General features: G+C 38.5%; 2 protein-coding genes across 2 annotated transcripts; both read left to right on the forward strand.

The window, feature by feature from the left end:
- Window positions 1-3,252: 3,252 nt before the first annotated feature.
- tyw3 (tRNA-yW synthesizing protein 3 homolog (S. cerevisiae)) lies at window positions 3,253-5,172 on the forward strand. The gene is made up of 6 exons (XM_026313459.1): window positions 3,253-3,547; window positions 3,656-3,736; window positions 3,811-3,909; window positions 4,153-4,224; window positions 4,400-4,533; window positions 4,699-5,172. The coding sequence occupies exons 1-6, from the start codon at window positions 3,380-3,382 to the stop codon at window positions 4,934-4,936; spliced, it is 792 nt and encodes a 263-aa protein (XP_026169244.1). The 5' UTR covers window positions 3,253-3,379; the 3' UTR covers window positions 4,937-5,172.
- Window positions 5,173-7,126: 1,954 nt separating this feature from the next.
- On the forward strand, window positions 7,127-10,964 carry LOC113134215 (phospholipid phosphatase-related protein type 5-like). Its single transcript, XM_026313458.1, has 6 exons — window positions 7,127-7,330; window positions 7,958-8,090; window positions 8,771-9,021; window positions 9,159-9,335; window positions 9,987-10,124; window positions 10,844-10,964. The coding sequence occupies exons 1-6, from the start codon at window positions 7,127-7,129 to the stop codon at window positions 10,871-10,873; spliced, it is 933 nt and encodes a 310-aa protein (XP_026169243.1). The 3' UTR covers window positions 10,874-10,964.
- Window positions 10,965-11,905: the final 941 nt, after the last annotated feature.

An 11,905-nucleotide genomic window follows, 5' to 3' on the forward strand; every position in this document is an offset into this window, starting at 1 on the left:
TCATAAAAATTGTCATGTTCCTTGAAGCACAGGTCGAGGTGGAGGAGTAGCTGCAACCTTCCACTCAAACTTATGAAAGTTTCTGTCAGAAACTGGGGAGAACGAGGACCAATAAATTGCCAACACCCCAATTCAGATATAAAAGCTTTAAAAGCTTTAATTCTTTTCTTTAAAAGGAAAGGGTTCAGTGGATAAAGTGACCAGGATGTGGAATGTAAACCGAAGTATTTATGGTAGGGTTGATTACTGCCTCAGCTAGGATCCTGGTAACACCAAAGGAGCCAAGACAGATGGGAAATGGAGTCCAGGTTGTTTTCCCACAGAGCAAAATCTGGTGGTGCAGTTACCTTGGTCAAAGGTTTCCATTATTTGGTATAACACAACTCAGAAATCCAGAGACTGCAATTAGTAACAAAAAAAGCTAACAGTCTCAGCACTGCATTTAATTCAATCTTAGTTGGTTTCACTCAAAATGTTAATAAACCCACTGTTTCAATGACACCCTTGAGCTTGATCTGACCTATGGCATCGAAATTAAACATTTAATAGTTTTTCCCCAAAACGCTATTTTGTCAGATCATTCTTTAATAACTTTTGAATTTAAGATAATGGATCATGCAGCATTTGGAAGAAAATTCCACTACAGTAGATGTTTATCTGACAATACTGTTAATAAATTTAAGAAAATGATTTCTTTATTTACTTCTGTAATGTGCCATCTAAATTATCATGTCTCTTAGACCCCATCCCAACTAGACTGCTTAAAGACACCCTGCCATTAGTTGGCTCATCTTAATAGACTTAGAAAATTAGAAAATTTATCTCTAGTATCAGGCTACGTACCACAGGCCTTTAAGACTTTAAGACTTTTTGCAGTAATCAAACCCTTACTCAAAAAGCCTAGTCTTGATCCAGGAGTCTTGGCTAATTATAGACAAATATCCAATCTACCTTTTATTTCTAAAATCCTTGAAGAAGCGGTTGATAATGTTGGAACTGGAATGTCCTCCCACAGTTCCGCGTGTTCGTTTAACTGATGAAGCGGAGGAGATGAATGTGGTCTCAAATTAGCTGTTTATTAAAACACACTGAATAAAGCAGTTACAGAGCTCTGGGTCAAACTTTTCCCTAGCCGATAACAGTCTTTGTCAGGGCACGAAGTCTGACTCACTATTCTTCCCTCGACCCAGTGATAATATTACAGAATGAAATGTGCAATCTTTAGATCTTTAGGAAGTTGGCGTGTTCTTCTCCCATAGGTTGAGAATGATGGGATGTCCTGAGATATCACTGTTGCTGTGCCTCCAGGCAGAGGTCAACCTGCCCTGTAAGACAGAGTACAACAACAAAAGCAATAGGCACATCTTATCTAATATTATGCCTAGTCCACCTCTGGCCATGTAAGAAACCTTGCAATTACTGAAAAACATGTTCATCTCTAAACTACTACTGTTTTGCACATACCAAAATGCTTCATGAGTATACTGTAATAATGCATTAAAGTTAAAGCTATAATATGATAAAAGTAATCTAATACTGCCTTATACTTTAAGCTGTAATGTAATAAAAGTAATAATTCCCACACTAAGCAGCTGTGACCATTTTACAGAAAAGAACTATTAACAGCACTGTTAAAAGTCACCAACGATCATCTCTTAGCCTCAGATAAAGGACTTGTTTCTATACTTGTCCTCCTAGACCTTGACACGATCAACCACAGCCTCTTATTACAAAGACTGGAGCATGTGATTGGAATCAGTGGAACAGTGTTAAAATGGTTCCCATTGTAGCCCTCCTGGCTAGGAAGCACTATTAATTGCCACTGCTATGCAGATGACACTCAGCTGTATCTATCTATGAAACCTGATAACACAAACCAGTTAGCCAGACTTCAGGTGTGTCTAAAGGATATAAAAGCCAGAAGTCATTGTATTTGGGCCTAAAAACCTCAGAAACAGGTTTTCTATCAATATAGATGGCATTTAGATGGCATAGCCCTGGCCTCCAGCACTACTGTGAAAAACCTTGGAGTTATTTTTGACCAGGACATGTCTTTTAATTCACACAGAACAAATCTCTAGAACTGCCTTCATTCACTTACACAATATTGCCAAAATTAGGAACATCCTGTCTCAAAATGACACAGAAAAACTAGTCCATGCATTTGTTACCTCAAGGCTAGATTACTGTAACTCATTACTATCTGGATGTCCCAGTATCTCCATAAAAAAACCTCCAGTTAATCCAAAATGCTGCAGCCAGAGTCCTGGCAGGAACTAGCAAGAGAGATCATATTTCTCCTAGACTGCCCAACAACCATCGATGCACTGAGCTCCCCTAGCCTAACCCTCTCCTCCCCTCCCTTCCCCTCTCTTCCTCTCCTCCCTCCTCACATGTGTATTCCACCATTGAATGTCACTGTGTGCTCTCTCTATCCCCTAGTTTGTGCTCTCTCCCTCTCTCTCTGTTCTCTCTCTGTACCTTCTGCAGGTGTCCCTGGTCCTGGAGCTGTATATCGCTGATGTGCAGTTACTGGCCCCACCAACCTGCAGTGTCTATTTGTTGTTTATTGTTGCTGTTCTTTTCTCTCTGCTCTATCCACTCACCCCAACCGGTCGAGGCAGATGGCCGCCCAAACTGAGCCCAGTTCTGCTGGAGGTTTTTTCTTCTGTTAAAGGGAGTTTTTCCTCTCCACTGTCACCATGTGCTGCTCATAAGGGATTTGTTGGGTTTTTTTGTTTTTGTAAAGTGCCTTGAGATAATTTTATTGTGATTTGGCGCTATACAAATAAAACTGATTTGAAAAAAACTTTATTAAAACTTTTTTAAATTTTAAAGATTTTTAAAATCATCTAGTGTGTCCCCAGCAGCCTAAGTAGATGAGTAGTATAATTTAGGATAAATACCATACATAGTAAAATACACATTGCGACGCACATATATTACCTCTCCTCTATCCACTCACCCAAAGAGTTGAGGCAGATGGCCAAAATGATTTTGTTTTTCTTCTTTTTCTCTTTAATACATTCAGGTAAGATCCATATTAAAATCCTGCGTGCTATAGTCCAATGAAGAACGTCAGAATAATGTTACAATACATAAACTATAACTTCATTTAATCTACTTGGCCTCTGCTTCCGTACACAGTGGACGATTGCGGTCCACACTCGAGCACAGTAGGTGGCGGTAATGCAACTACAACGCTTGTTGCTACCCTCAAATAACGAAGAAGAAGCAGCGGCGGCGGACCAGGTGGCAGTAATCTGCCTTTTAACGAAAGAAGAAGAACCAAGGCTGTGACACAAGTTAGCGGCTAGCGAAATATTAGTAATGCGAAAATGATTTTAAATGCTTTATAGTGTGTTGCCGAGGACTGACCATGGATAAAACGTTCAGTCAGTGGAAGAAGACGTGTCTGAACAAGCTGGACCTCAGTAAGAAAGGCAGTGTGGATCAGGATATTGAACATGTAGTGTCTCTCATCAACAGCTGTGAGGAGTACTTCACTACCAGCTCCTGCTCCGGAAGAATCATCCTTATCGATGCGGTCAGATAGGCTTTGTTCAGGGCTTGTTAGGACTGTCTGACAGTTCGGTCAGTCCCACGACCTTTGGCTCTAACATCTGTGCTCTCTCTTTCGTCTCTGTCCGTCTAGGCTACAGAGAACAGTGATGTCCAGAAACAGAATTGTACTTGGTTGTTTGTCTCACACCAAAAATGCACATTGGATGACTTGGTGAGATAAGACTTAACTTCTAATATTCCATCTAATCATAGAAATGTAATCTTAACCTTGTTTCTGTTCTTCAGATACATGGTCTGACCAAATCCATCGGAGATGCTGTGCTGAAGTTTGAGCCCTTTGTACTTCATGTTCAGTGTAGGAAACTGGAAGATGCACAGCTAATGGTAACAAGAACAATAACAATTACAGTTTATGTGTCTGCATACGCCAAACAGTTTCAGCATAGCTTTATATGCAGTCTGTGAACAGTTAGGCCACACAGCTCCGATCTGCTGGTTGGGATCTGTGTAGTTTTTTCAAAACATACAGTACCATATGTCATTTATGCTTCATAGTGCTGGTGCTCTCTGTTCATTTCCTATCTACACTGAACACATATTTACTAAAATGTCTTTTCATATCTCCAGCACTCAGTGGCCATCAACTCAGGCTTCAGGAACTCTGGTCTCACGGTCGGCAAGACAGAAAAGATAATGATGGTAAACATAATAGTGAAAAATTGGGGTGAAAATGCAATAATATGTTGTACCAGCCATTACATTCTATTCATTCATTAAATAGTTATGTTGAACTGTCTAAAAATCATGAACAATCTGTAATGTATGAATAACTACAGGTGTAAATATAGTCTGTTGCTATATTTTGCCTCTCTAGGCAGTCCGTAGCACCCACGGGCTTGAGGTTCCTCTGAGCCATGAAGGAAGGCTTCTGGTTGGACATGAGTACATCCATTTCTTAACTCAGATAGCCAATCAGAAGATGGAGGAGAACCTCAGGCGGATCCACAGGTCACTTTGCTGATTTTTTTTTTTCCTATTCAGTAATTAATAAAAATAGTGGCTGTTAACTCATTAAATCAGTATATCAGAATTCATTTCAAACATCCAGATGAAATCCAAAACAAAACCTAGCTGCAAGTAGCACTGTTTTTTTTTTTTTTCTTTTCTTTTCAGGTTCTACCACAATCTTCAGTCAGCCCTGACAAAAGAGACACTCCAAATTCATGATCCTCCTGGATCACAGGATATACAGCATCCTCTTAAGAGCCTGGAGACAGAAAAGGAGAAGAAAACAAGTGTCTATAAACGGAGGCGGAAAAGAGAAAAACATCGAACAACATCTGAATGTTGCCATGTTGATGGGTCAAGTAGTGTGCAAGAGCAGGATGACTATCTGCATCTATTCACGTGAACTAGGCATAATGGCTTTGCACACATACTAACATGCTCTGTATGTTAATGGTATTGCACATGGCGACTGTTTTATTTTTATTGCACTAGCAGTTGCTGTCTATTATAAATTAGATCACCTCGGTATCATCAGCCTTTCTACAGACCAGTCCACACACTGGAATATCAAAGCAGTCATTTCTACAAGATCCCAATGTATATGTCTACAATGCTACAATGATGGTATCAAAGATCAATAAAAAAAAAAAAATTATCGATTCTTTCACTGTAAAAGGCAGTCCATATTCCACATTTAGTCACTGAAATTACAAATACATAAAGTTTGTTCATCACAATATTAACACTGCATGTAGCAGATATAATCCCATTGAGGTTTAGTTGGTGCTTCTGTGGCTTAGACTTATAAATAATTAAAAATAGCTGATTTATCTTTATCCACACTTTGAAACAGTGGAGTGTTTCATCAAATGAATTATCCAACCTTTGTGAAAGTACTTTATTAGGAAATGCATCATCAGGTTGTATCACTGTGGCTGGTGCATTGGTTAGTGCGTTCAGCTATTGCATGGTGCATTCAATAAATGACTTCTGTGCATCACCAATGCACAACTGTAGACTTGCAGGTATTGCATTGAACCAGTTATAATTTGTGGAATCAGTATGTACTTTGTACATATAATTCTAATGTTTCAATTTCAATTCAATTCAATTTCAATTTTATTTGTATAGTGCCAAATCACAATACAAATCATCTCAAGGCACTTTACAAAAGCTAAAAACCCAACAAGACCCTTACGAGCAAGCACTTGGCGACAGTGGAGAGGAAAAACCTCCAGTAGAACCAGGCTCAGTTTGGGCGGCCATCTGCCTCGACCGGTTGGGGTGAGTGGATAGAGCAGAGAGAAAAGAACAGCAACAATAAACAACAAATAGACACTGCAGGTTGGTGGGACCAGTAACTGCACATCAGCAATATACAGCTCCAGGACCAGGGACACCTGCAGAAGGTACAGAGAGAGAGCACAAGGTTAGTGACATTCAATGTTGCCTACTCTATCACCACTGGAGGGCAGCAACACTTACAATAACAAGGATTGCAAGCTCTAAGGGTCCATTGTATTCTTTGACATATCCACCACAAAACAGAAAACATGCAGAAATGATTTTTTTATACCTCTATCTCCTAAAGCTCTCATTGATCTTGTCCCTACAGCCCATTTGATTTGTTTTGTAGAGTTTTGTAGAGCTTGTGCTCTACACATACAAATGTTGAACTAGGACTTGAATTTTGGTCTTCAATTTGGAACTTGTGTTGGAACTGTTATGGGCTATAAATAAATAGATATTCCTGACACTGCAGTTAGTGTTACTAATAATGTTTAGGTCCTCTAATTAGCTTTTCCTAGCTTTTCACAGTCTTCGTCAGTGGTTGGAGCTGATGAATGGAGGACAGTTAGTTTGGCGAGTGTGTAGTTCTTCCACTGTGGGGAAAAACATTTATGTAACCTTGATCAACTGACAAACACTGTGAAATGAAACTGGAAAGAGCTTTTACTTAAACCATTACTGGAATAACATACAGTATGGTATGGTAAATTTATTTAAACTTATCTTTCTGTACTGTACTTGACAAACCCTGACATAACCTGAAGAGTCAGTCTAGAAACAGGCTGCCTACATTTTGGATTTATGTTCAGTAGACTGCAAGTGGCTCTTTAGAGCTTGTTCAGTGGAACAGAATAAATGTCTTGGTTTACTGCAGTCAGATAACTCAGGAAATTCATGGGAGCGGAAAGACAAGGTTTCCCTCTCAGAAAATCACAAAAGGCAAAGAATGGCTTTCTTAGTCTCTCAGGGGCATATCATCATCATCATCATCAGTAAAGTCTTCATCATCTGTCCTTTCATATTTGCACTGCACTATTTCTCAAGACCTGTAGAACAGGATTACACATCATGGCAGGTATAAAATTGGATTATAAAGCATCATGGTGGGTGACTTTAAACAGGAATTGTGGTGAAACTGGATTATGCACCGTAGTGACACATACAAGGAATTCACAACATTAGATTTGAAAGAACATCTCTCATTTTAAGTTGGATTCTTTATCACCAAAGAAATTGCACAGAGGATTGTGTTTGACTGGATATCTCAGCACTGGTAACTGCACACTGTAAAGCCGACTGCACCATGCTGTACTTCCAAGTGGTGATTTTGGCAGCTACAGCAATGCTGGCTTACTACTGTGAGTTCACTGACACATTCAGCCCAGCACAGCAGGGCTTTGTTTGCAGAGACCCAGCTTTATCCAAGCCAGATCCTGGACCTGAACAGGACAGCCGCTTACAACCTGTAATACTGTACTGTGTGATGGGTGGGCTGCCTGTTGTACTGGTAAGTCTAACTGTTAACTGGGGACATGGCTTTTCTTTGAGGTAATCAAGCTGGTAGAGTAAAGAGAGCTTTCCTGCAATACTAGTATTGGTAGTTATTTTTTTAAATAACAATTGATGCTTAAATAACAGTAAAGTTTGGCTATAGTTGAATTGAAAGACTCTACTGCAACCTTTTTTGATATTAATTATGATGTAGGGTTATGTCTCCCTATAGGATTATAGATTCCCCCTTCACATTAATGTAGTAGCTCTATGGAGCCTTATAATATCCTTAGGATAATTTTTTATAGCCTACAACTTTATTGTTTTAGTTCCCTGCCCCTGTTACGAAACCTCTTCTTTTGGCTGCATCACCGTGAGTTTACTGCACATCTGAATGGCAAACCTATATATTTTTTGAGCGTACAGTAGGTTGTGTTTTGCTTGCTGGTACAATATTGTGGACTAAGTGGAATAGCTGGCATATGAAAATGAGTATGTGTGTGACGGTTAACATCATTAATTGTAACTATATTCCAACAATTCAATAATCCAGTATTTACAAAGCGTCCTTCTAACATACTGTCCCTGTCTGCTCATTTTCTCCCTTCTCACTTATGTCTTATTTTTTCATTTTGTTTTGCAGATTTCTGCTGTAGAGTTAGTGATTTTTCTCCTTCACCACAACTCAAACAACCTCTATGACCATGAAAATATTGTTGTCATGGGTGACTGTTGCTACGTGAATCCAATGGTGCGCAGGACCTTCCGTTTCCTTGGTAATCTAAGTCCAATTACCCTAACCATACTGACATTTTGCTGTTATGTTTCATTTTTTTCATGATGTTGGATTTTTTTATTAAGTTCTACAAATGTATTTTTAATTATCAGTGTCATTTGTTGATGATGGTAGCCATCTGGATAGCTCTGCATTTAATGTAGGCAGTACAACTTTTATTTCATGTGAATCATAAAGCTTCCAAATGTTATACAATCCAATACAACAACCCAGCATTGCTCTCCAGAAAGCAAAGCAAATTTCATTCACATAAATTTGGCATGTTTTTCAGCTTAGCCTCTGGGCAATAAAGCTCTTCTTATTGTTATTCCCATCCAGTCTCACTTACAATAATATCACTCCTAAATTATTTTTTTGTTTTTCTAAATGCACACTAAAAGAATACTTTTCTTCTTCTAGTGACAAAAAAATGAGCACCTCTAAAATGATGGCACTTATGGTTACTTATGGTTAACATAACCCTAGGCTTTGTCAGTGATTGTATTTGTGCTACCCTCTCAGTTTGCAGTCATAGACACTGTATTTTATGACAGAGGGCTGTATGCTAACATTTTAGGAGTACTGTGCTTAATGTTTTAGTCTGCTCTATTTAATATGTCTACTATTGAATGTTTAGATTTGTATGGTAATGTAAATCACTGAATCTGTACGTTTCTACAGGTGTGTATGTCTTCGGCCTGTTGACAACAGACATATTTGTGAATGCAGGTCAGCTGGTCACAGGAAGTTTGGCTCCTTACTTCCTGTCTGTTTGCCAGCCTAATTACACTGCCCTCAGTTGCCAGGACACAGCACACTTTGTCAGCCAAACAGATGCCTGTACTGGTGACTCTGATGACATCATGAGAGCAAGGAAGACATTTCCCTCCAAAGAGGCTGCACTGAGTCTGTACACGGCTGTTTATCTGGCAGTGAGTAGTTCAGTTTCAGGGTAACTGGGGTACTGAAGGCATGAGAAATTAACGCCCAGTTTGTCTTTAACACTGCTGAATAACTCTTTACTATATAACTGGTGTCACAGAAATACTGTGAAATAACGTATTTGCAGATGTACGTCATGTCCTGTATCGGTTCCAGTGGTGGTCGGCTGATGGGGCCCCTCCTCAGTCTGTCACTGGTCACTCTGGCTGTGCTGTCAGGCATCAACAGAGTGGCTGAGTATCGAAACCACTGGAGTGATGTTATAGCAGGAGAAGCCATCGGGGGAGCTAGTGCTGTTTTTCTGGTCAGTTATCATATAAAGGTGTAGAAGTTTATGGGCTTCATCTACTGTAAAGACAATCAGAAGAGACTTTTCAGTACTTTATTGTATGTTCTTTGTTATTATTATTATTATTACTGATAAAAACATATTTTAATCAATATTTACACTCAGAGAATAACATATTTATTCTTATATATTAATTTCAATTCCAATATTAATTGAAATGTAATTTACAGCACATATGTTACTAAATGTAGTTTTTCCAAAATACCAAAGAATCAGAAAGAGTCAGACAGCCACTCTACTGCTGTATATGGCTACATCCATAGTGGCCAAATAACTTCTGGTTTTCTTTCTACACAGTGGCCTAATGCACTAAATTGCTGTAGGACTCATACAGTGTTATTGCTTGAATGAGTTTAAATTCTTCCTTTGTGTAATAAGTCATGCATGACAGTCTTAGGACATAAAGCTGGGTCACGGAACAAAACAAAAACAAAAATTATAAGCTCTGTCTCACAATAAAAATACCTCAATAATGGAAGCCCTTCAATGCAGTTCTTTGCATTGGACTAACTGCGTGGTAATGTCTTTCTGTTTTCATCGTAATCGATTATCTGGAATAAATAATTATATACAAATAAAATAACTATGAATGTTCACTCTCTGCAGGTGGTGTTTGTGGTTCAGTGTTTTAAAAAGAGACCCATGATTTCTCAGAGTCTGTCGGATGCAGACACAGCTAACAATGATGAGGTGGCACCAGAGACTAACCACAACATGCAAAACGACAAATACACTGTTACCCGGGTAAAGCATACGGTTACACTCTATGTTACACTCGAACACCTGTTGTTTCATGTTTTTATTTTCTCAAACAACACAGGGTGGGGTATTATTATTATACCATGCATGAAAAGTATTATGATTGTTTTTGCTATGTTTCTGACATGACTTAAGGTCAAAACCTTTTGGAAAGGGACTGTCATCTGTCAGGGTCTTGACCATTACTGTACGAAATCTGGGGTTAGGACTGTTGCCTCACAGCAAGAGCCCAGGTTCACAACCCGTTACGGACCTCTCTGTGTGGAGTTTGCATGTTTTCCATGTGCTTACGTGGGTTTTCTCCAGGTACTCTGGTTTCCTCCCACAGTCCAAAAACATGTATGTCAGGTTGATTGGTGACTCTAAATTGCCCATAGGAGTGAGTGTGAGTGTGTGAGGTTGTTTGTCTCTATGTGGCCCTGTGATGGACTGGTGACCTGTCCAGGGTGGACCCCTGCCTTTCACCCAAAGAGAGCTGGGATAGGCTCCAGCTGATCCCTGTGGTATAGATGATGGATGGATGGATGGATGGATGGATGGATGGATGGATGGATGGATAGATTAAATCTATCTATGATATGCTGAAATTTCCACAGTACACAATGACATGAAACCACACAAAAAAATAAATATAACAAGATTGAGCAGCCATGTGCTGGTTTTGTTGTTGAACTGAATCGTGTTTTTCTTTCCTGGTCCTCTAGAGCCCAGGATCCTTCACAGAAGTCACATGACTATAACTGCTGCATTACTACACCAAGATGAAATGGATATCCCCTGTTTTACATCACACCTGGACCTGGTCCTTTCCTAAACTTAAAAGGTTTTAATGTTCTTTGTCTAAAGCATTTTTTTTATTTCAACAAATTGATAAGTAAATTGTTTATTGTTTACTGCAAACAAGTGGCTACTACCAAACTGTGTTCATGTCAATATGAAATTCAGTAAAACTGTATCATAAATTCATATTTTACATCATAGCATATAGTAGTTATTAATTGATTCCACAAGGTCTTTATTAAAGGAAGTATAGTGACATCAGTATTAAAATCCTCTTCTATGACCATTTTTGCACAGCTAATGTACATTTAATTTTAATTGGATAAAACTGCGTTTTTTTTCTCATCAGTCTACACTCATACAATAACTCATACAATACAATATACAAACAAATTTTTCCAAATGTATAAAGTCTATGCACTGTGCACACTCTAAAGTGCTCAGCAGATCCTACATCAGATTGAATGGAAAACATCTAACCTATCTTTTTTACATGTCTCTCCACACGCTATATATGTACATCATATGCCCCGTGCTGTCACACTCAACAAGAGTCATGTAATAAAAAGAGGTTAAATAAAGTATGATGATTTGTGGAACATCACAACATAAAAATGCATTGAAATTAATTAGATTCATTACATTTTGTAGCATTATAGTGTAATTGTTTACACAATGTAACTACAGATTCTGTGATAATTGTAAATAGTTTGTAAATAAAAGCTGTATTTGAACTGCATTTTCATAATGCAGTTCAAACAACCCTCATCACTGAAGAAATTTAACATCATGTGCTTCTTTAAAACATTACTTGATCCTTGATCCTTGTTCAAAACGTATTACTGTTGAATATCTGCGATGGTTGAAAGTACAGTGTTATTTATTACTTCAAAATCACAGACCAGCAAAGAGACTATTTTTCATATACTTACTGTGTTTTGTACCTCATATGATACTACTTGGTAATGATCTTGTTATTCTAATAT

Source organism: Mastacembelus armatus, chromosome 17 (assembly GCF_900324485.2).
Source record: "Mastacembelus armatus chromosome 17, fMasArm1.2, whole genome shotgun sequence".
NCBI classification, from domain to species: Eukaryota; Metazoa; Chordata; class Actinopteri; order Synbranchiformes; family Mastacembelidae; genus Mastacembelus; species Mastacembelus armatus.